The following is a 25,486-nucleotide window of genomic DNA, read 5'->3' as shown; positions in this document are numbered from 1 at the left end:
TTTTATAGCAGGATCCTAAATTACTGGGAGCAACAGCCCTGGAGAATAAATCTTCAGCCCAGTGTGCTGAATGGTGCTTGCACACAGCAAATGAGATGTGCATATATATTAACTTTCCCCGGCTCCCAGGGCTTGTTTTGGCAGAGGTAATAAGCACAGGTAAATCAATCTGGAAAGCAGCTTGGGTGCTTCATCTCCCCTGGGTCTCAGCAGTGTTGGGGACTGAGCCCAGGTCTCATCCTGCATCCTTGCTGCCTGCAGGGCTTACACCGAGCCCTGTCTGGGGGTGCAAGGAGTCTGGGATGCCGGTGAGGACCAGCCCCAGGGATAAGGACAGAAGCTGCCTGCCTGCCCAGGCACAGCTGCACGAGCAACCAGCGCTGTCAGACAAACAAATGAGCTCCTGCAAAGACATCAGCTCTCCCCTCACCTCCTGGCAGCTCCTGGGGCTGGGAAGCATGCCCTCGACATGGTCCCAAACACCCACTTGGAAATGCCACTGCCCTGCTGCTGCCAGCTTCCCATCTGGTGAGAGCCAGCCCTAATTACAACAAAAGACGAGCAGCAGGAGCAGGTTCCATCATTTTTCAGCCGTGGAAATTACGGCCTCTCCCGCAGAGCCTGCCATGGAGGTTTTAGGCTGTCCTCTCTCTTATGCTGAACTTTGGTCTTGTCTCCAGAGCTGAGAATGCTCAGACTAAGCTCAGTGTGTCAAGAAAAAGAGAAAAGGTCGGCAATGGGTATTTTTCATCATAAAGAGGAAGCATTTTCTCCCCAGAGAGACTTTATGGGTGGCAGAACCTGTGGACAGCTAGGCTTGGATGCTTTACCCTCAAACTGAATCCCTTCCACTGTCTATCACAGCCAAAATTTCCCCTCTCACACCCTGGTGTTGTCACTGGACAAAGCCTGTAGGATCTGGGTCAAAGCCATTGCAGGGAACAGAAAAAAAAAAAAAAAAAAAAACTCCACTGATTTCCACATGCCTTGTTCTCTGGGCTGAAGAGTGCCAAAGCCGCCATGGTTTCACAAACACGTCAGCAATGCTGTGTTTAACTGTGTCAGAAGAATCCCTGGCACCTTGACATGGGTGGCCCTCTGGGGAATACCACGTGTGACAGAGCTGATGATGTAAGAAACACAGAGAGGGATGTCTTACTGGAACATGTCCTTTCCAAGAGAAACGCTGCCTCTAACCCATCTGCCCTATCTCCATTTTCCATTTGGCATGGAGTTAACATATGGAATTTTGGGGAAGCAAAGTTACGCATTTACACTAATCCAAATGGGATGTTTTATGAGCAAAAGGCGACAAGCAAATACTTATCATCCATCTAAAGTATTCGCTCTTCCTCCCAGTTTGCTATGGGGTTGGGGGGAGCATTAAATGCTACAAAATTTTATGGATGTGATCCGTGCCCAGCTCAGCTTGACTTACTTCCTATTGCCTTCAGGCTAGTGAGGAGGAAGGCCAAACATCGTACCTCTTGTTCTCAAGCTCTCTTCTAACAACAGATCTATGTGTCACCCCCACCCCCAAGCCTCCTAAAAATAAGATTACATTTGGCTCATTAATCCCAACAAACCACGTTCGGCTTTGGCCAGGAAAACAGGAGCTATCTTTTGTGGTGCCAGAGCTCATGGGAAGCAGCAACGCAAGAAGACAAGGTCAATAAAATGCACTTTTTATTCTGTATCAATGAAAATATAGCCACATGTAAATAAAGACGTGTGGAAAAAAAAAATCAAAGTTGATCCTCCCTGAAGAAGTACAGTTCATTGTGCTAAAACCCATAATCCTTTGGGTTAGAAACAGTTGTCTGCCAATGCTTTTAAAGTGACCCACGTTTTTCCTTGTCGTTGAAATTCAGCAAAACAGAAAAGTGCAAGGAGAAACTTGCTGTGGCTTCACCCGGTTCGGCCGACTGCCCGTGGCAGTGACGGGGCAGCCACGTCCCACACCTTCCTCCTCGGTCAGGCAGCATCCGCTCCGTGTGGGCTGATGTGAGGTGTCCTGCAGGGAGGGAGATGGGCCTTCCTTCATGCTGCTCGTGATCGCTTCGCGGATTTCAGATATGGTAGCAGAGGTGCATTCCTGTTCTAGCTGTTCGGTCTCAGATGCTTTATTATTGTTATTTTTCCTCTAGTTTTTACAAGCTTTCTGCTGTCAAAATACAGTTCTTAATTGCTTTTGTAGAAATAATCCTGAAAGGCAGAGGCATTTAAAATCCCCCCAAATCCTCAGTATATTAACAACAGCAAAAAAGAGAGCTGGGCTCTTCAAAAGTCTCGTCAGTAACATGAGTGCTGTTTGCATTGGCTAGTGTACAAAGAGCAGCAAGTAGTAACAAAAAATAATAATAATTATTCGAGCATAACCTTTTCCCCCAATTTCTCCCTTGAAAAAAAAATAAAATAAAAAAAAGAGTTTTCCCAAAATATTTCTCCCTTCAGTCCAGTGTCTGTGAATCACATACATTCAAAAGCTGCAGTTACTCTGTGAAAGGTTTTAAAGCCCATGGTGCCCCTCTGACTAATCCTCACTCAGAAGAAAGTCCTGCTAATTTGAATGGAGCCGTTCACACAAACCCCAGGGATTAGCGTTGCGGGATGGCCCTGCTGGGTGCCCAAGGGTGCTGAGCGAGTCAGTGAGCCCTGGGCTGGCAATGCACAGCTCCCAGGGACACGAAAAATCCCACATCTTGGCCACGTGGCTGCATTTCAGCACAGAAGGAGATGGGGAAGGCAGGTTATGGCTGGGATGGGCGCTCAGCACGGACCATGGGGTGCCTGGCAAGGCTGGGCTGGGCTGGTTTTGGGGTTCTGCCTTTTCCCCATGCACGTGAGTGGTGTAGCAGCTCCTGGCTCAGTTTAGTTCTCAGCTGTCATCCAGGGGGAGGGGGGGGAGCCTAGGGGAAAAGAAGCTAGGAAGAGAGTACAGCGTCTTGATGGCACTGGGGTCCTCTGAGATGCCAGTGGTTAAAAAGTCTCCACCTGCCACCAAAGGGGTGAACAGCCTGAGCCAGCCTTATGTGGATGCTGTCACCAGACACTACCAGGGGGCTGAGGGAGCACAGAGACAAAGGAACGTGCCCACTCCTCGTCCCCCTCTCCTCCCAGTACCTATTCTCCATCTCTTTCTTCCTTTAAGAGCCTGGGATGACTAGGTCCCTAAACATGAGTGGGAACTGATAAGCATTTCAAAGGGATGGAGGAGGCAGGGGAGGAATCCTAAAATGTGTGCCAAAACTCCCGTGGCATCTCACAGAGCTGGGAATTCACCTTTCAGGGCCCGGTTTGGGGAGGGGGCCACACTGCATGAGGTCCTACCCCTTCCCTACATGATGCTCTGCTCCACTCCAGGTGTGGCTGGACACGAGGAAACGCACCAGGACCCAAAAGCTCAGACCTTTGGACCACTTTGAGCCAACAGCGCTGGATACGGAGGAGGCTGGGCAGGATTCAAAGCCTCCCAGCACCTGGTGCACAACCTCCTGCCTTTGTCATCGGCCCTCTCCGTGGCGGAAATAATAACTTTATTTTTATCTGGGCTTCTCCCCAGAGAGAGTTTGCACAGCTGATCTACCTGGCATGTGTAAGTCTATTTTAGACAGTCATGAATTTTGAGCAGTTAATTTGGATGGAGATTACTGACAGTTCAGACACCGAGAATTTGGATTCAAATATGTATTAATTAAAAAGTGCCCTTTCCCAGATCGGTTCAGCTGATTTTATGGCAATTTACCTAGCTGTCCCAAGCTTCAAACACATCCTCTCCATTTCTGCCTGCGTTTGGCATGCAGCATTTTGTAGGGCAGGGAAACTTGGACCCATTTGCATTAAGCAATGGCCTGAAATTAAAATTCCGGTACCAGCAGTTCTCAGTTTTCAGAAAGCTCAGCCCACACCACAACTCCCTGCCTTGGTGCTTCAGACCTGGCTTAGAGAAATTAACAGAAAGATTTCCTGACCTTAACAGGAATTCTTACACGGGATGCTTGAAGCCTCAAAATATTTACCTCCCAAATGAAGAGCACCATTTAGAACAGCTGCTGAGGCCACTTGGCTGAACCACTGGGCCACCGGCTGGTATTTAAGCAGGGCATTAACAAATCAGCCCTGACTGCAGCTCCTATTAGCACATTATTTCTTCTGCAGCTCCTATTAGCACATTATTTCTTCTGAACACAAATAGCAAAACAGATAATTATCTCATTAGATCTGCTGGGGCAGCATAACTTATTCAATCTTCCTGTAGCTACAAGTCGACAGATAGCCCTATAATCAAGGCAAGAAGAAAAGAAAAGGGTCAAGGTAGGGAGGAGGGAAAACAAAGAAAGAAAGAGAAAAAAGGAGAGCACGAGCAATATTTTTACTACCAGGATGTTTTACTTTAAAATGTGGTGAATCCTCATCTCCACTGCACCCCTGTGAGCTGCAGGTTTCCTGTTGGGTCCCACCTCCCTTACAGGGCCCCAGATTTCCTGAAGAGCAAATAACCGACCACCAGTGACAAGCAAGGAAGGGAACAAACCTGCCTACGAGAAACACCACGGTACCATCTGCAGGAACAGCTCTGAATCACCGTCAGACTAGCGGCCGGGGAAGTAGGTTGAGGCTATTTGTGGAATTTGTCTACGCTGGTAAAACAGGGCTAACTACTCCATTTGGGGAGTCGTTCTGTGTGCGAAATTTTCTGGGCACGCTGATTAGCCGATTCTGCACCGCACAGCAACAAAGCCTCAGTTCCCCTCGTCTGAGTACGGGGATTTTATTGGGGCAGTTGAAAGGTACATTTACAGAGTTGCTCTGCACTTTAACGCTAATGAGCTTTTTCACTGGTATCAATAAATTCTCCCGCTCGCATGTTTAGTGTTCCTTTGGTATGCGTTGCCAGATAAATCCTTTATTGTCTTTCTGGTAGCTTGCCCAGTTCCCACAAGGCAGACTTTTAAAGCCCAAATCCTGCCTTATTGCGAGCTGCTGCCTCTCCCACTCGATAAATTGAATTTACCACTTGACAGAATTATGCAGTCAGTGGCACTTGGCCCTTAAGTCAAAAAACAAGGCTGGGGACCTACAGAGCATCCACCGGCAGTAGCAAGAGCTGGAAGGAGCCATCGCACCCTTGCACCCACAGTCCCTTCCTAAGAGCCACATCACGGAAGAACAAAAAATACACTTTTGTTCTTGGTTTCAGGAGGACATTCACACATTTACGGCATTTCAAACACTGGTGTGCCGGTGATCCCAAAGCCATGAGATTTGAACATGCGGTGGCGTTTTTGGTATTCAAAGGACAGGTTTAAGCTACCCGTTTAGGTGAGGTTTCAGCTCTGTAATTTTTAAGTACCACCAAACTGAGCTTGTTTTAATGCCAGGACTCCTAATTATACCAAAAGAAAAAAGAAAAAAATGAAAAAAAAAAAAAAGTGTGAGAGAAAAAAAGCAAAAAGAAGCTGTGTCCAAACAACATCTGATGATGCAAGTGAAGGCGGCAGTAATTAATCCAGCAGGGACACCAGAGGACTAATTAAAAGCAGAGCACAAATTATGTTTTGCTTTAGAAAACAAAAACAAAAACAAACACACTTTCCATGAGAGCTTGGGTAATACACCCAATTTACTAACTGAACTGTGACCTGGAGTAATGGTCCTGACAGCAGCCTCGAGTGCTGCTGGATTCCCAGACATCATCCTAAAAGCGCTGGCTATGGCACCACTGCTTCTCCTCCCCCACCAGCTGGAGGAGCTGGACGCCAGCACATTTTTTTTATTTTATTTTTTTTCTCTAAGAAAACCAAGTGATGGCAGAGAGATGAGGTGCAACAACGTGGGAAATTCTTCTGAAACCGAGCCCAGGACAGCAAAGCGCCTGAGTGTCCTGGTGTAACACACAGGGAACTGTTGAGCAGAGACCTTGGGTCTGCTGGGGGAAATGAAGAGGACTCTTCCTAGTGCTACGAGGCATCAGTTCAAAGTGCCGCTCGTGCTGAACTTCACCTTAGGTGTAGTTGGAGGAGGAAAACAGAAAACGGTCACACATGGCAGGTGCTGGATGGACTGTGCAGGTAATGTCTCATTTGAGTTCCCCTTACCATTAAAAGGACTAAATAAAAAAACACAACTGCTCTAGTCCTTGCTATCCTTATGGGACACTACAATGTTAAAGATCGTACAGAAGAGCCAAAGATATAGACATTAAAAAAAAAAAAAAAGTTTCTTTAATAAAATAATGCACTGAGACTGGCAGGTTTGCCCTGGTGTTCCTGATTTATCTGGGGACTTGCTGCTAAGCCACCATTTGGAAAGGATTTTTTGAGTAACCCTGTGAGCCATCATGGACATGCAGGAGGTTAGAGTCTAGAAAAAAAAAAAAAAAAAAAAAAAAGTTTTCCAGCTAAATCTAAGAGAACCAGGAGTAAACCTTGGAATGTGGCTGTAATATTACCCTAGGAAAACAGGGGGAGTCTGGGAGTGGGGCCAGAGCAGCCTCCAGGGATGTGCATGGGCCCAAAGACGTACCCAGACCCTATGGACAAACCCAGCCTGTTTGAGCAATGGTGTCCACACACCAGCAGTGAGAGGAGCAGACTGAACCCAGAGGGGTAAGAATAACCCCCCAGATCCAGCTGCTTAGGAGAAACCCACTTGCCACTGCCCTTCACATGTTCGCACTAACCTTGGATGTGCATCTCTGCCAGTGCAACACTGAAAAACAGCTCAAATGCTATTGATTTTTATGGCATTCTGAGACACTGTAATCACCTTTCTCTGGGCTGGGGAAGAGGCTGGAAGAGGGAGTGGGTGTTGCTGATGTATCTGTGTTAGCCCACCGCTTCCAGAAACCGCACAGTCACCGAGCCATTTTTCTCAGCCTTTGGCACCGAGTGTGGATGTAGCTGATACCAGCGAAGGGCTTTAATTCATTTATTTGCCGTAGTTTTAGACTATGCCAAATTTCTCCGGTGTCTGTTTGATAAGTATCAGCTCTTAGAAACATTCTTTATCCTGAAAATGGTTAACACATTCCTCAGTATGCTATTTAAATCGAAAACCAGAAAACAATGAGACATAGCTAAGAACCTTCAACCTTCACCTCCTCTCTATTTGTGAGGGGAAAACCTCCAGAAGCACCAAATGATGCAACACCACAGCTCAGAAGGGACCTGTTGGCAATCCTTTGGTCCAATCCCCCACTCAAAGCAAGGCCAATGCCAAGGACAGGTCCATTCACTGTGATGCTGCACAGTCCAGATAACGTATGCCCCCCCTTCCAACAGGTCTCTGGCAAGCCTCCCCTGAAGCCTTTACTTTTCCCTACTGTCATCTCTCTCTATATCCACATATAAACAAATTACGAAGCACAAACAGCCACTATACAGAGACGAGTAAATACGGACTTCAGTGGAATATTGCTACCAGTTTGGGACCCTCGTTCTTTATGTCCTTTCTTCTCCTCTCTCGCTGCCCATCTCAGAGCCAGGGCTCTGCTGCAGTCTGGGCAATCATCTGATGGCTGGCCATTCTCTACCTTGGAAGCTCTCTGCTAAAACTTTGGAAGATCTCCACCACATTTTTCCCTTTGTTGAACATTGCCAAGCCTTGGCCTCTTTCCACAGCATAACACAGCTCAGCTATGACTCCTGGCATCCTTGGTGTCCCATAGCAGCCAAAAATCCCAAATAGGTGGCAGCCTTTCACTGTCCAGAAGGTGACGGGTGATTCCTGTCCATGCCTTGCCATTGTGTAAGAGCATCATGATTGCCATATACCTGTGAAAGCGGGGCACCCTGGACTAATTTGCCACAATATTGGGGTAAGAAGTTAAAAAAAATGGCCATCACAGGCCAAGAACTGAGCATCTGAGTGTCCTTAGGGAGCTGTCTTAAGCAGTTTAGGAGTTGCATACTTTGTTTTGGGCTGCATGCTGAGAAATTTCAATCTTCCCTGGGCTGGTCACATCTGCAGAAAGTACTCTTGTGCTGGAAAGATGGTAAGCAGTCCTTTTTCGGGGCACCTTGTTTTACAAGCAGGATCAGCCTTGAGTTACGAGTTGGATTCACTTCACTTACCCTCCAGCAGTCTACAAATCAAGTGTCTAATCTAAAGTCATTAGTCTACAGTAAATGATGAGAGACTGACACGTCCTGAGCGCGATTTATCCCATCTGCCTGAAACACCTGTCTTCAACGGGCCAGCTCTGAGTCCCTGTTCCAAACAAGCAGGTATATACACGCCAGACGTGTGTACACATCCTTTGCAGGCAGGCAGAAACATATAGACTGCCACTGCTTGGTCTGAATTGAATCTACTCTGGGCCTGATAACATACTGTCATGTCACAGGGGTGGCTGAGCCCAACCTAATACAAAGCCCTTTTTACAGGGCTTTTAATCACGGCTAATTGACATACTCATGGAGGACGGCCAGATACAGAACTGGTGTACACCAATAGTCTCAGACTGTGGGCCAAGCATGCTTACATGTCCAAGCAGAAAATCATGAAATATACTTATCTTTAGAAACTATAGATAGAAAAGTTTGTGAGAATATTGCCCCAGATACCTGGCTCCACCTGCCTTGCAACAAAAGGCTGATTAACATAACATAACAAATTAATTTAATGTATTTATTATGGCCTGGACAAGCCCTTTCTGAATGGTTGCATCATTTGAGTGTTCAAAATCAATATCTGCCTTCTTGTCCCACAGTGAAACACAAGGTCAATTTTCTGTACGACTAAATGCACCCTCAGTAAGGATGATTTTATTTTGTCATTCGTTAAGTATCACAAAGCTGATCTTTGTACAATATTCTTGATGTCAGTAAAAAAAAATGCCTTGCTTTCCTGCCAAAAGTAATGTGGACTTCTTGTCTCCATCCAGCAATTTGCTTTAAGAATTTACTTCATTTTGAAATACACTATAGCATATTAAAAACAATGAAAACATTTAGAGATACTGTTAGCTGCTTGAAAAAATGGAGGGGGAAATTAGAAAGACTGCTCTCAGATGTGGAAATCCAGCCTGATCAAACCTTCCTTCCCTGTGGGCTGCACACGAATGTGCTGCTCTGGCAGCAGACACAGGTGAAGGACTGGGGTCATCTGGGAAAACCGACAGCGTCAACTTTTCTATTTCCGTCCTTAAATTTCCTGAAGGAAATCAGTGCAGATACAGAAGTGCCAAGAAAAATGTGAACTAATGTAAACTACTGCTGTTTGATGCCACAGCTCTGGTTGCAGCTCAGAATTGGAGAGTCACGGAGCACAGGCCACCACGAAGAGATGCTTTTCTACGAAGGAACCCCACTTCTCTGACAAGTATGTCAGCAGCAAGACTATAAAGCACTATAGATCCTATACACCTGAAGATATGTGTTCACAGAGAAGCTTTTGAAAAAAAATAAATAAAAGAAAAAAAGAATTGAAGAATTGAATAAAGCCTTTAGATACAGCCTGTTAAAAACAATGATAACAAAACCTGTTAAAACTCTCTTCTGTAGCAAAATGGCATTTTAATGCATTTTTGTTTTTAAACGGGTATCACTTTGATGCCACCTCACTTACAAAAAAATTATTTATTTTAAGAATCATCTGTCCAGTTCTGACATCCGAAAAGATAGGTTTGGGTTTTCTAAATGCTCGAAATCCAAGTAAAAAAGTGTCAAGTCACCATGATATATTCCACGTCCTCCTCCTCACTCATAAATTGCATATGAAAACATTGGCTTTTTTTTTTTTTTTTTCCTTCAGTTCAGGATGTCTTTTCCCCCAAAAAGCCTCCAAGCTATTTCGTGATCACAATATCTGTTTTCTGACCTGTGCAAATGATGATGTCTGCTTAGCGGTCTCAGTTACTTCCAGAGTGACTGCCCGTGGCTTGCAAATAGTGCAACATTATTTCTGCAGCTGCCAGTTCTCTAAAATTGTCCTGGAATCCAAAATACACTTTAAGGTCCAATATGTTCATCAGATTCAAGCTTCAGTTCACACCTGTGTAACAACAGGGTTGCTTTCCGCATGGTGGTAAAATGAAGACTGAATTTGGAGCTAGCAATGAGCCCAAACTTCAGTGCCAGCAGCATCAAGTCCCTACAGTTGTGCTACTTCTGCAGAACAGGGAAAAGAAAAGTTGGCAAAGCTTAAGTTTGTCACTTCCAAAGTCAGCTCTGCTCTAACCCCTGTCCTGTGGCAAAGACAGAAAGAGGGAAAACAGGACTTACAAATACAAAATCGGAAGAACCGAGGGATATTTCCCTTCTATATCTTCACTACAGTAGTTATTTTTTTCAGCTATTATCCTGAAGTGCTGTTCTATCTCACACAGGTAACGTTACACAAAAATGCTATTCAAGGTACTCTAGTTCGCTTGCTCCAGAAAGTGTTTACTTTTCTGTACACATTTTATTTCTATTTGTATCGTGTCCAGAAAGATAAAATCCACTTGTGTGTGAGTAGTAAAATGCTTTGAACACACAGCGCACAAGGTGAGTGCTACAACCGCGTTACCAGGTGTGGCAGGAACATCTGTCCTGGCACGCAGCTCCTAAGGGAAAGGGAAGCAGGAAGCCGAGAGCTCCGTCCACGCGGCACGTAGCTGCTTCAGTGCTGGCTCAGCTGGAAGAGGCGCATTGCTTCCCATACTGCTCTTACAGCTGTGGGTGGTTGCTTTCAGTCAAGCCTGAACCGCACCACGAGGACTCCTGCTTCTTGGACAGAGAGGGATTGCCCCAGCCGGCAGCACGCTTGATCGCATCATGCACAGCCACGAGGACAGGGGAAAGCTGGAAGTGCCCTGGTAACAACTCCATGAAACAAAGTGAAATGAAATTTTGGAGGCAAAGCACTTCACAATTGTACAGGCCGAATTTTCAGAGCAGTAGCCATCAGAGCTGATCGTGCAAATTGGGCCTCCAGCTGCACCCCCAGCACACAGAGGTGAGGGGAGTCCATCTGTAGCTCAAGTTTATCGCGTTTGTTTGCAAGACACCATCGCACTGATCCTACTGCTGCCTGGTGCCAGGCCCCAGCTGGTCCCACTGACCTTGCGAGGGACAACACCAGCGTCAAAGCAGCACCAGGACCAGCAAGCCTGGAAACGCTGTCTTTGTTTCATGAACTTGCTATTTTACATTATTTACAGCTTTTAGCCAGTACGCATTTTAACCAGTACAGTTGCACTTGAACCTCAATAAACGTTCTGGACTTGAAAAATTTTCAAGGTCAAATGAATCCTGTTACATGTTCTCATGTTGTAAGGTGGCACAAAGTTACACTTGACTGGCAAGGTGAACCAAACAGATCCCTTTGCATGCCATGCAGTTCTAGCTAGAATTAACATCAACCACAGAGAAAGAAAGAAAGTCCCTCAGAAAGGCAGAGGAATGCCATTAAGGCTAAAGCTGTCCAACAGTCACCCCACCACCCTGCTGGCTCTTTTGCAGCACCACCTCATGGCACAGTCCTGCACCCTGGAACTTCACCGAGCCCCAGCCCAGACAGCCTGCAGGGCTCAGCAACTGGTGGGGCAGTGGGGTAAGGTGCTGTGTGTCTGTCTGAGCCAGCGACCCCAGCCAGGCAAGAACAGTCAAATCTTCAAAACTTGGCACTTAAGTTGTTACCCACAAGGTCCGTGCATACTCCAGCAGCCTGCAGCAACCCTGTGACTCCTTAACCCCATAACCCCTGACCCTTTCACAGTCGCAGGGCAGGGTTTAGAGCGGGACCCCGAAGGTTTTGCTGTTCTGCAGTTTGTCCCTGCAGACCACAGCAGGGCTGCGCGCTTGCAGATTTGTATTCCTGTTAGAAGAGCAGCTGCAAAGCACAGCTGCCTAATTTGACAGCAGCAACTGCAGCTGCAGAAAGCTATAATGAGGAGGCAGCCTCACCGCCTGTCTTTGGGAAGAGTTGTCCCTTTCGGTGACTTTTTACTCTTAGTTTTTCATCTATAATTTCCTGAAGAAAGGGACTGGAAGAGAGGCAGAAATGGGCCCGAAAGGAACAGCAAATTGGAAAGATCACTGTCTTCCCTCCATGAACTGACACAACAGAAGCAATGACTTCTTTGGCTTTCTTGTGATCTTTTTGGAGTTTATGGGATTGGATTTCACAGCAGGAGATATGATCACCCTAAGATGCAGGTTACTAATTGCCACTACCATAAATGTTGCTGTTTTTGTTATGTTGTTTTATTTTGATTCTGATTTTGATTTTTTGGTTTCTCAGGAATTTATTTAGTTAGCTTAGCTTCCTAATATGAAGTAAAATGTCTGGCACTGGTGTCTGGTAAGGATGCCCACTAATTATAACCATGCCTTTTGTTTACCTGATTGATAGCGATGCCTTGTTGTACATAATATGTTTCACTCAAGGCACTTTTGAAGACACAGGACCTTGATGCCAGAGGCCATAGATGTGTGGTGGGGATATCCTTCTCTGAAGGAGCCAGTGAACGCAGCTGTGCCAGACCCCAGCTGTACCAGCAGTGGCTCTGAAGCCACAATGGCCATTTCTGCTATGAGAAACATGTGCCTGGATTCTCACTCGCTGCAAACAGAGAAGCAAAAAACCCACCACACTCAAGTGCAGACCCAGGCAGACTCCAAGATCTCAGCTTCAAAGAGCAGAAGAATCAGGGGCCCATGCAAAAGCCTGTCTTGCTGCAGCCCTGCAGAGCCATCATGAGGGGCAACGCACCAGCCTAGCTGCTGGAGGTGGGAGAGTGGTTCAGGAGGAGGAGATGCTGATGGGAACCAGCCAAGAGGAGGGCCAGGGCATCCAACACAGACCTAATGTGCCCAATGACTGATTGTATGGGCACAGAGAGCTGGGACTCGGATCACAACACCCCAGCCACTGAAACCTTCAGCATGTGCAAGGCAAGAGCAGCAGTCAATGCCTGAGGAAGGGCTTCATCTCTACAAAACACTCTCCCACCCAAACATCACTGTCCAATGCCTCAGGCTAAAGGGAAATTCACCATCACCAACTTCACATCCTGACTGGTAATTTTCTCTTTCTCAAAGGTAGTTTTAGACTGATAAACAGCCTCAGAAAAGAGTGGAGGGGGATTAACTGCAGCCTTTTAACTTCAGGCTTCCAAATCTGCTCACCTGGCTCCTGAGGAGCTGAAGCACAATTGCTCAGATCTTGTGCAAAGTTTTTCTGCCAGGGGCAATGTGGGGGACAGCCAGAGAGCAACCTCAGTTCTGCAAAAAAAGGGACATCCTAATGAAGATACTGACAGAAGCGGACACTGTTGCTAAGTGCTGCAAAGAGATTCTGCATAATGTCACGCTAACAGTTCAGTAGAAATCTCATCCGTGAAAAGGAGGCTTTCAAGAAAGGCGTTACCCCCAAATACACAGCGCGTGCAGCTGAGATGTTCTGTTTGTTTCAATTCGTTACATAAATCACCGCTACTATGTCTTATGATGTTAAAAGAGCAGGAGGATACTCGAAAGAAAAGGCTGTGCATGCACAACACCCACATGAATCAATTCCAGTGATCTACCCCAGCACCCGACACGGTGCCCTTCCCTGGCGACTGAGCTAAGCCCTCCCTTCAAGGGGAGCGGGGGAATTTATCACCAAATATACAGTATATTGTAATGGAATGATAAGAGGAAACAGTACTACTTGGAGTCTGAACGTGTCGACCACGTCGTGTTAACCTACTGTCTAACTCGGCAGAAAAGACAGTGAGGAAATAAAAGCTCAATTCACCCAGCCTGAGATCAAAACTGTCATGGCAATATTGGCAGGTTAGACCCTGATTCTTTAAATAGTACATTGCCTTTGTTAAACAAAAGTCATTCTTTTATTACATAATAGAGATTATAAATAAATGTAAAGTGTGCATGCAGTCAACTGCATATTATACAAGCAATATCTATGTTAATAATTGTTTTCTTTGGCAGGCCAGAATCCAGCTGGACATGCAAATATTTACATATCAAAATCCTTGGTGTGTTCAAGTCATATTGGATGCAAGTGAAAATATATATGTATATATATTTACCTTATACACACACATATATATGTATAAAGGTATATATACACCTCTGCATATATACTGTATACATATATACACATAGGTATATGCTAAAAGTGGATTTCATCTTTTTCTGATTCAGGTGATGCAGGCCTTGAAACGCTAAAAATATCCTGGCAGGGTATCTGGGGGGGCCGCTGGGGTGATAAATGAGACTTGGGGGAGGAGACCTGGGGTACGTTCTTTTCAGACAATATTTTTAAAATTTCTGCCACCTGTTTCTCAAGGGCAGCCATCCTGCTGCTTAGCAGCTGGATATCTTCTTTGAGTTCGTGCTTGACTTCCTGCAGCGTGGTTTGTAAGGCCTGCTCAGGAATAGGGTAGAAAGGATGCCTAGCATCAGCCTGAATGGGGCTGTGCTCCAGGGGGCTGCGAGTCTCACCGGCTTTATCCAAGCGAAGGTCACTTTTTGTTATTCCACTGTCACAAGAGTCTGTTTTCCTCAGTGGGTTTTTATTTACACCGTTCTCCGAGTCGTTGCACTTGGGGTCCTCCGAGAGCAGCCCCATCGACTCAGCCTTTGTGACGTTGTTCCAGTCTTCCTTCTTCTCCTCGTGGGTCCCCATCGTGTTCTTCAGCCGAAGCCATCCTTTCCCATTCCCGTTTTTCATCCGCATGGGGCTGTTCACTTTGAGACATTTTTGGTCTCCATTTCCATTGGGCTTGAGCTCCATCGCATCCCTGTTGTTCTGCTTCACAGCCTCACTGGTTTTCACGTAAGCCAGGGACGTCTGGATGGGGGTGATCTGAGACACGGTGACCACACTGGTGCCCGTGATGGAGGCCCCGTTCTGCACGCTCCGGCTTTCCACCTGAAGCTGGTTCCTTTCCGGGTCGATGTGGGTTGAGCCTTGATTACGCATCTCCTTTTGCTGTTTGAATTTCTGGAAGAGTTTCCTCACGGGGTGGTCCACAGGGATGCTCAGCGTCACCTCATTCTTCTGGCGCAGGCGCTCCTCTTCCTCCTTCTTGACATCGCTGATTTTCCGGAAGATGATCTATGGGGGATAAGTCCAAAACAGTCAATCACAGGACATCAAATACAACAGTACGGCAAATGTTACTGGAAGATGGGGAAACAGAAAGGTCCCTAAGGGTGATCAGACGTTTTTCCTTCCTCTCTGTCTCAGCTTCTTACAGTGAATTCAAATGGAGCTGATCAAAGCATTGTGACCTCTGATATTTGCCACTGCATCGATGGTGTGCATACATACACATACATACACACGCTTTCTTAAAGGTATAGATTGAAAGTGTTTTTTACCTGTGTTTTTGATGCAGAAGACATAAGATGAACTAAAATTACCCCGACAACGCCAGAAAGAAAGAAACTGAACAAAGAGAAGAAAGCAAGCGAGCAAGAACCCAAACACAATGGTACGCACCTACCCATTGCTCACACACAAAGCTGCTCCTTTGCTGTCTTTAGTACAGACCAAAAGGAAACAGCAATTCAGCAGAGACTGCATGGCTGTACATTTAATTCAATGCACACACCCTTCCAGAGGCTGGAAAATCCAAATGTGTGCACTACTACTTTTTAGCTCTGCTTATTGTTGTAGTGGTGGCTGGAGGGTGCAATTATGTTTCCCATGTGCCGTGTCGTGTGGCTTCACACGGCAGCACAACAGGTTTTATGTCTAATATGTGGAGGAAAGCTTTTGGTGCTGCAGTTATTTCACCCTTCAGAATCTCGCTGTAGCAAAAGGAATCCGAGCCTCGAGCCGTGGAAGGATCTGCAGAATTAAAATCTTTCTGTTGATTTTATGCACGTTACTCCCAAATAATCTTTGGTCCTTTTTTTAAAAAAAGTTTTGTTCAGTTTTCTTGAATGTGGGACTGAGGCAGGATGGGATAACTCTCTGTCTCTCTGGATGATGGTACTAAATTGAAAAGGAGCACATGATAAGATGCAAATATGGGCTGTGTAGGGACAGTGTTGGTACAAAAGTAAAAGAAAGCCCCCTCAATACACAAACAAAACGCTGTGACAGTCAGATGTGGATTTTGAAGTATCCATTTGAGTACCCATATTGCAGTATCAATTTTCTTTAAGAGAGGCTTCTCACACCTGTCCACATTTGCAAAGAAATAGTTGCTTTCAAGTCTCACATCTTTAGAATCTGGCAGAGGAGTGTGGCTACATCTCCTTCCCCGCATGAATCTGGGATGAGCTGGACTTCAAAGCTTCATTACAGAGCTTTCAAATGCACTAAGTAATATTCTTGTGTGCTGCTGATAGACTCAGCTGCTTATAGTAATTTGGAAAGTTAACATGTTTATTAGAAGCCCAGTTTAAAAAAAAAAAAAAAATGCAGGGAAACATAGAAGATACTTTCATCTGACTCTCTGACCTAGATGCAGCACACATACACTCATTTGGCAGCTCCTCTTCATTAGTGCCTACCCTCATGGAGCAACTCTCTCGGGCAAGCCACAGGGGACAGCAAAGAAATGCAAGAGAAGTTGTCCTTGATTCAAAAAAGTAAGTAATTAGATTTAGTTGAAGCCACATTTTCTAAATGAAGGTTCGGAAGGTGGGTTGCGTTGCTTTGCTTGTGCCTTTCTCTCCCTGGAGGGCAGTGTGGCACCTCTGGAAGATGACAAGGCCATGTCCCCAGGCTGTGTGCTGGGGAAGATGCTCGGTTCCCCTGCTAGTCCCCCATCCAGCTTTGCTCCTCTGTGCCAGGCAAGCATGCTTGGGTCCTTGGAAACATCCGGGATGGGGTAAACATCCTCTATCCAATTTTTCCCTGCTCTGTGGCCACAGCCGTGTTTCAACTTTGAGCAACCTCCTCTCCCCAGCCAGCTCGTGCCCAACTGGAGGTGGCTGGAGGTGGCTGGTGATGCTGCAGGGCTGGTGGCTGCCTGCACCCTGGCCGTGCTCCCGTGTCCCACACAGCAGTGAATACGTGGTCGGGAGAGCATTGAGGTAACTCCAACAACTTCCACCCTGCCAGCTGTTTGTAAAGACCAGAGTGGTAACAACAAAACCCACAGCAGTGGTTTTTAATTTCCTCTCCAAACTCCTGCATTTCACTGAAAACTATCCTCATCTCCCTTTCTTTTCCCCCAGACTACTCTTGTTTTTTCATTTCTCCCTTTTCTCCTCTCTGTTCAAAATGTCTCTATCCAGAGGCTATCTCCCTGCACAGAATATAATTGCCCATGACTGCTGCTGCTGCCTTCTGCAAAAGAAAAGCCAAGGCTTTGCTAATTTGACACGGACTGTACTTCACGCTCCTGAAGTGGGCCCTGCTGAAAGCCAGGAAATTGCTATGTTTTTCTGTGCCAGAGCCTCACCCCAGAACCACTGCGCTGGATGTCACTCAGAGTAGCTGAGCCCAGAGGCACGGGGGTCCACAGCCCAGCGCTGCAGCCGCTCAGCACGGGGGAAACTAAATGCATCCCTGTCATGGGGATGGGTGGCCAAGGTGACACCCCACTGTCACCTCCTTCAGCCTCTTGTAGGACTAAGGGGGGAGCCTGGCAGAGCTCTTTGGTAAATCTTTTCCTCTTCTTATGCTTGTGATAGCAAGTGCTACACCCTGGAATGATACCAGGAGCCCCTTTGAAGAAGCAAGCCTCCTGAACCCTGTAGCAGCCCAGGGACTGGGTGATCCTGGGGTTAGCTGGGACTCGTGAGCTCAAGACTGACCTCACTGGAGCTGTATTTCCAACACAGACATATTTTCAAGGCAGCAGTGGTTGTGGATTCACAGCCCTCAGCTTCCCCTCAGCTTTCTGATGAAAACTGGATGTGTTCATAGGTGACTATTTGCTTTTTCACTCTGAAATGCATTAACAGGCAGACCGTATCCCTCCGTATTTGGACTGGATATAAGGCAGACAGGTTTTACAGTGGTGAGACCCTGGAACAGGTTACCCAGATAAGCTGTGGATGCCCCATCAGTGAAAGAGCTCAGTCAGGCAGGATGGGGCTTTGAGCAACCTGATCTAGGGAAAGAAGTCCCTGTCCATGCTGGGGGTATAGGACTAGATGATCTTTAAAGGTCCCTCCCAACCCAAGCCTTCCCGTGATTCTATGATTCCACGGTCCCAGCAGACAGTGTGAGATTACAGCACGTTGGTGAGCGGGGTCTTGGTCCTCATCCATTTGCTGAACCACTCTGTCTCCAGGAGGAAATCATTTCACCTCTGTGTCACCCCATGGAGACTGTTCCCATTCCAGGATGTCCACCCCTAACAATCACCAAGCCTAGCACAGCAGAAATCCAGTCTTAGTCAGGACTACTTGATATCAATATCATTAGAATACATACAAGCAAAAGAAAAGAAAGATCTGCTTACACAGGCAAAGAACTGGGAAGAAAAAAAAAAAAAAAAAAAAAAAAAAAAAACAACACTAGGATCTGAATTCCAGCAGTGATAGTTACTCAGCACTACATTTTTCCATATTATGAATGTTTTCTTGTGGTTGGATTTAATTCACTTCCACAGTGGTTTAACTGAAGCCAAATCAGGATTAAATGTGTTTACACAGAGACTTAATTCTATTAATTGACTAATAACTATTGGTGGCTACTTTTCTCTATAAATAAACCCAAAAAAACCACCTCCTGCAGTCTGACGTTTCTCAGTGATTTGAGTGAGACTTATTTTCAAATCTTTAATTGGATGAGCTATTTCAGTTGTCCCTGACCCTTTTCGGAGAGGTTACACATAGGCCTGTCGAAACATATATCCTGGGAACAGGCACAAACCCCAAAGGAATTAATCAGAAGAAACTGAATTAACTGTGAGCAGAGCACATCTCACGGAGTAAAGAGCCACACTTGGGTCTCCTGGCAAGAGCTAAATTCATTAATGTGACAGGGACTCAGTGTAAGACTTCATTTCCTTTACGGATGGGATTGCAAAAGACTGCCCCGATGCATCACAAATCCTATCCCTTGAGACCAGGTTCCTCTTTTTCTTTCTTTTAATGTATTTGTCTGAGGAGGGAGGGGAATGGGGATGACATTAGTTACTGAGTTGTCAAAGGTTAAGTAAAAGTTAACTAATGGTCAGTCCTGGGAACTGCAGTGGTTCAGTTACCCATGAGGCAGGCAGAGAGGAAACAACAGTGACCTGAGATTCTCGGTTTGATCTCCCAATCTCCCTTTCCTGCACACCTCACTGAGAAGTATCTCGCCATGTTGGTGACCCCAGCCCATCGTCACTTCCAAAGGGGCACCTCACTAGATGTCAGAAAGTTGAAGCGACGGGCATGTTCCCACTGGAGCAGTTCCTGTGGGGTGCTGACTTGTATACATGCAGAGGTGGGCAGCAGCAATGAGAGGCTGTGCAGCCAGCTGTGCAGGCTGAGATGTGCACAAGTCCTCTCATCCCCATCTACTGAAGAATTAATTGGTAAATCTGTGGCTTTTTCAGATGCTTTGAAAGGCACCCATCTTCAGTTGCCTTTTTTGTACTGCTAATGCAAAAATCCTCCCTCTACAACCTTGTTCAATTTGCAAAGACCTCTTAGTAAGTCAGCCGAAGGACAAATTAATTAGAGTACATGAATTAATTAATATTGAAGAATTACAGTAAGTTCATAAAAGTGGCAAATGATTGAGCACAGATCATTGTGTCCCATTCCTAGAAGGTCCCACTGCTGTTGTTAGTGGTATACATACATTCCTCCTCATGAGAGCCTGTACAAAAGGGCACAGAGTTGTGATGGTGATGAACACAGCAGGTGTGCACCGAGGGAAGGAGAGGGGAAGCCACACAAAGCCATCAATGTTAAGATTTTCCCAGTGACTAATAAGCTCTGGGTGCCCAGACTGAAGCATCCTACAAATGTACCCGATTGGGAAGGGAGGTCAAAGTCCTGCAGCAAGGGGACACCTTTTCCTGTGAGAACTGGCCTGATTCAGCTCCAGAAACTGGGACTCAAAGAAGACACCACATTTCAGTGCCCCACAGCTACATACAGCCATGTAAGGCAGAACGGGGAGCCCTGCCATTTGGCTGCACTGGGGCCACAGTTGTTAATGGGTGCTGGTCACCACTGAAGTATCTGTTCCAGAGGTAACTATCCTCTGTATTTAATGTCTTGTAGAAGTCCTCACATCTGTTTACTCACAACTCAATGTGTTTATCTAGAACACTCTCATTTTATTCTTATTTAACACAAGAGCATCCTGGAAGGCACTTTAATTCAATATTGTGGCCCTAGAGACAACGATTCACTGTTCCCCTCCCCTGCAGCACTGCAAATCAGATCAGTGAAATGATCCAGGTTAATACATTTGAAGAAATAAATAGGGCTCTCTGTAACTGGGACCATGCCAGTGATCCATGTGACAGCACAGCTCCAGAGCTGAACTGGAAAATGCAGCAGCAGAGGGAACGCTTGGCATGGGTGAGTGGGAACCTTCCAAGATGTCTTCAGCAATGCAGACTGTATTATGGGCAAACACCCACTTTTTGACCACACTGAAGAGCTCAAGGCTTGCTTGCAGCTGGCTGAGACCCACAGAGCAGCTCCTTCACCAGTGTTCAGATCCCACTGGAGGGATGTGAACTGGTCCACATCCTACACAACCACCTAATTCCCATAAAAAGGGTCAGTGTCCTCACCAGGTGTGCTGTTTGTGACACTCTTTTCTATAGGTTCATTTTTGGAAAGAGAAGAGCTGTCCTCCATTGACACTCTGAACTGAGATAATTCAGAAGTCCCCATTTCCCACGGTCTGTCCCCCTCCTCTCATCCAGAACATGGTAACTACGACTCCAAAGCTGTTGGCAGTAAGCAGGCTCCTCACCCTTCCGAGACAGTTTCTCAGCTCAAAAAAATGAAGCTAAAATCATGGAAGGTGATTACAAGACAATACTACTCCTTCCTTCAAAATCTTAATTGTATTTTATATTACGTTTCCAACACAAAAACATGTATTTCTGTATATTAACAGCCAAAATAAGATAGCTGTGCAACACAGTAAAGCCAGTTTTCAAACGTGTATCACTTGCCCTTTCTGCATGCAAGCACCATAATAAGCCCTGTGCCCTCCCACAGGGCAATCCCACTTGGCAGGAGCTGCATGCTAAGATCATACAGGAATGCGAGCACGGCCAGGTGATGCCCACTGACCAGCCACTCCCAAACACACCGCAGAACATCTGAGATCTGCTTGATTTTTCCTTAATGGAAGCAGTAATGTAGATCTCTTCTTCTTTACCCAGCAACTGATTTTTTTTAGGAATTTAATTATCCTTGAGATTTCCTCTATCTCACAAGCTTAGCTGAAGCAGACAAATGGAATTGAACATTCCTGATGATACAACCAATAACAGACAAATGCTGCAATCACATATACCTCATTTTCTTTGGAAACAATGGTAAAAAATATAGCAACAAATACAGCTGAAAATAATACATATGAATGCTTCAATCATGCCTAGGCTGATCAACATATAACAAACTTTTGCAAAGATGTTTGGAATAAAACACCATTAATTTTCATGTCTTGGAGTGCATTGTAGAACAGTAATTGCCATTTTTTCTCATGCTAATGAGGGAGGTGAATTTGTGTCAGACCTGGGATTTGGACATAGGATAACCTAATCCATGCTGTGCTCAGAGAACTCTGCTATTTTCCTGCTTCCAAGAACAAAGTACAAAACACACCCAGCTTCCAGAGCATGGGCCCTTGGACCAGGGTTCACCTAACGAAGCCAGTGTCTACCACTGAGCTCATCCATCCTCCAGCAGCCACGCACAGCCTAGGGAAAGAAAACTTGGAGGCTGTGAGTCATTGCACCTGCAGCTCGATGCTAAAACAGGTCAGACACGCTGTACCCTGAAATGCCTGTTTGTCTCCGGTGTCTAAAAAGGGAGCTTTGTCCAAGTCACTTGGATCCAGACAACTTCCATGTGATGCTGGTTAAGAAGTACCAGAACTCCTGCCCCTAGCAGCGCAAACGTCAGAGTTCGGAGCAGGCTTTTCAAAAAGCCTTCCTTTAAAGCTTGTGTGTGTGTGTGTGCATTATACCCTTCGTCTGATACTATTTTTACTCCCTCCAGCATGCTGGGGTATTGCCAGTTCCCAGCTGGGATGCATTCCCCACCCAGCCACCAGCCAGTCCTTCCAGATAAGCGCCATTATTTTAAAAGCTGCAGAGGGAGGATGAGCAATGACTGCACGGAGGACCATGCCAGACTGGCAGGTTCAAAAGCAAAGTGTTTTTTAAACCTAGGCAGGTCACAGAGAACACGATACACTGTTGATATTTACAGGGTAAAAGATTCTTTTTTTTTTTTTTTTTTTCAGAAATTAAGTATATTTTTTTAGAATGTTATTTTTTAAGAAGTTCTTTTTTTTTTTCTTTTTTCCTTTTATTTTACATGAACTTACATTTTAAAAGTTTAACTGTTGGAAGAAGGGAAAGAAATGAATACACAGGAAATAACCTGAGTCCTTCTGTTTGTAATTCGACAGAAACTGGACCCCTGGGCTAGCAGAGCTGCGAAATGCAGCTCTGTGTGATAGAAGACCATGGGCCTTCTGTATTTGTCCTTCATCTGACAGTCTGGCCTGCGAGCCTCAGATCAAGCCAGAGAAGTCTGAACAGCCAGTGTTAATTCAACCCTTCCTTTGGACAGGATGTAAAAACTGCTGGAACACACCGTGGGTGGATCTACTTTCTGGTCTGGTTCTCTGCCTTGAAAATCTATTTCATTGCAGGCTTCCTACCTTTCCAAAATGGAGAGGTCAATGGCAGCATTGCCCACAAGATGGATTTTTGGCTCATAACACCAGGGGAGACTTTGGAGCAATGCCTCCTCCTAGGTCAAGGCAAAGCAAGGAGGTTTGAGCAGACAGCCCCGATGGGAAGACTGAGCCAGCAAGACCAGCTAACACCAGCAAAAAGCCAGCAAAGAGCACTGGCACCAACCCATCTTCCATTAACAGATTTTGGGTATGGTTTGTATGTGAGAGCAGCCTCTGACCATGGTGTCCTGTAATGGCCAGAGTCTCTGCAACCAAGAAGCATGGTCAGAAACTCTATGCTAAGGCTGACAGTTATGAGAAATCTGGCAGAAAGGGAGGGGAGCAGAAGCTGGAATAAGCGAGAGCAAGCAGAGATCAAAGCCAGAACACCTCTTTCCAAATGTAAACTGCATTTAGGATGCTTCACCTAATTTACTCCTGTAAATCTCCCTGTCCTCCTAGCTCACTTTATTAATCTGCACTCCAACTGAGGCTGCAGAATGGATGGCCTGAAATGATGGCTTTATTGTTCTGCTCTATACACTCCTCAGACAGATAGCTTTACTTTGATGTGAAATTCAGCCTCAAAAACAAATTGCTCTAACAACAGTTTTAATTGCTCTGCAGTAAATTCTCCTTAATCCTCCTGTCCCAGGAACTGCTTTTTGTTAAACCACTGCTCCATCTGCATGTGGGAGAGGAATCACTGTCCTTGGCTGTGCAGTGAAAGTGACTGACTGCTGAGCAATTAGTTAATCTCTGGGATAGGAATGTTTCACTAAACAGTCTTTCATGCTGGATTTTGGAGGAAAAGAAGATTTCTGTAGGTTGGTCTGCTAGCTGCTTGAAAGAAACAGTAAATAATAACCCTTCTGCAAATTTCTACTGATCTTGACTTCACAGATACTGTAGCATGCAAAAGCAAAAGCTTGCTACCAAGCACATTTTAATTTTCCTATGGAGAAACTGTATTCATGTAGTTTCCTCCTAATTGATTACTGAATTGACTTGTAAGACAGGTGAATATTTCCAATACAAATGACAAAGTGATGTCATTTCAGGGCAAGAAGAATTATTTCTGTGAAGCTGAAAAAGCCCTTTCAAGGGAAATTTAATCACATTTTACTGGCAAGAAAAAGGTTGATCCTTTCATCATTATTTAATATAGATCTGTGTTCCCCAAGCTGCTCATCTGAAAAAAAAAAAAAAAAAAAAAAAAAGCTGGGCATGTAGCAAGGGAGAGACATTTCCCAGAGCCCACAACTTCCAACCCCTCGCTACTGCTTGCTTCGTGCTTTAGAAATTGAACACTGCAGGTCAAATTTTAATCTGGTTCCATTTTGTGTTCGCAATCAATTTGCACGGCACCCAACTACTCTTGCAGAGGGACATCTGTGCATGCTGACAGTCAATTAGGCTGATCTGCATTTGCGAACAAGCATGCATATTAAAAAGAGAGTGGTTGAGAGTTCACCCCATCTATTTCACATGGATCTGAAGTCATCCTGCTTTACTTCACAAGTCTGGATTGAAGAAGAAAGAGGAGAGAAGCAGGAAGAGATCCAAGTCCCATTCGTCACCTCCCAAGAACATCATGGCCCGACACATACAGCACCAGACTGGGATTCGGGAGAATGGATTATTCCGCTGGTCCGGCCTTTGGCCAAGTGGGAGGTCTTGTGCAAATCACACTGTCACTTTGTGTATCCATCCCTCCTGGCATAAGAGAGGATAATGATACTGCCATCATTTCTGCAGTTAATTGGAAATCCCTATATCACGGCTAACTATTTACAACCAAGAGACTAGAATTCATAGCTGGTAACAGAGAGGGGCCAATTCTTTGGTTTATTGCCGAAACTGAGGCACTTCATTAACAAGAGAAGCCATAAAAAATAGATATTGGTGTTCCTAGGATTTCAGTTCAAGAAGAAGAGCTTAAGTCTGCTGTGCTGAGGCATCTACAGCAGCGCACAACAAATGTGCAGTGGTACATGAGGGCCTTTCCAATGCCCCAATATATATATCAGACCTTGATTCAGGGTAGCACTGACACCTGCTTAGCAAGGAAAGATCAGGCAAGTCACACAGCTTGAGTGATGGGCACTCATTCTGCAAAATGACGTGATTTAACTAAGTGTATGCTGAGCGTTGAGGCTAAGGAGTCAGATTTCCAAAAGACGCATCAAAGCTCCTTATTCTGTTTGCACAACCACATACATTTACACCCTGCACAAGAGCACTTGCTGAGAACAGGTAAGCCTCCTGGATCAGGAGCCTATCAAGTCACCCAGAACCCAAGCACCTTCTGTCCATACGTTTGGCACTTACAGAGGCCCCCCTTTCTTTGCACGCTGGGGGGAAAACAATGCATGGATTTTCTGCTGCTGCAGGCACAGTTGCTGTATCTGATGCCTGCTGGGTTCTGTTCTCCTGCTAGGAAAAGAATGCTGAAGAAGGGCACTGAGCACCTTTGGATGTGGGCAGCTTTGCCACAGGTTTTAAACAAGGTGCTGGAATAGAAACTAACCACTTTTTTTTTTTTTCTTTTTTCTTGCTTTGCCCTCACTGTTTTCTGTTTTCATTGCTGTAACCAAACAGCAGATGTCTTAGCATGTTGCAGAACAGCCAGACTCAGATCTATTCCTCCAAAGACAGCAAAATGCCTCTTCCACATACAGAAAGTTATCTTAATGAACCAGCAAGA

At 45.6% G+C, this 25,486-nt stretch overlaps 1 protein-coding gene across 1 annotated transcript in view; it reads right to left on the bottom strand.

Annotated features, from left to right (window-relative positions):
* Positions 1-1,669: 1,669 nt before the first annotated feature.
* Positions 1,670-25,486, bottom strand: part of KCNH5 (potassium voltage-gated channel subfamily H member 5) — a 167,515-nt gene continuing 143,698 nt past the window's right edge. The window contains exon 11 of the mRNA XM_035328067.1: positions 1,670-15,054. Coding sequence (XP_035183958.1) covers positions 14,107-15,054 — 948 coding nt within the window. The 3' untranslated portion in view covers positions 1,670-14,106. The remainder of the gene's footprint in view (positions 15,055-25,486) is intronic.

This window comes from Oxyura jamaicensis, chromosome 5, assembly GCF_011077185.1.
Source record: "Oxyura jamaicensis isolate SHBP4307 breed ruddy duck chromosome 5, BPBGC_Ojam_1.0, whole genome shotgun sequence".
Lineage (NCBI taxonomy): Eukaryota > Metazoa > Chordata > Aves > Anseriformes > Anatidae > Oxyura > Oxyura jamaicensis.
The sequence above is the reverse complement of the archived record's forward strand: the minus strand, read 5'-3'. Positions and strand labels throughout refer to the sequence as shown.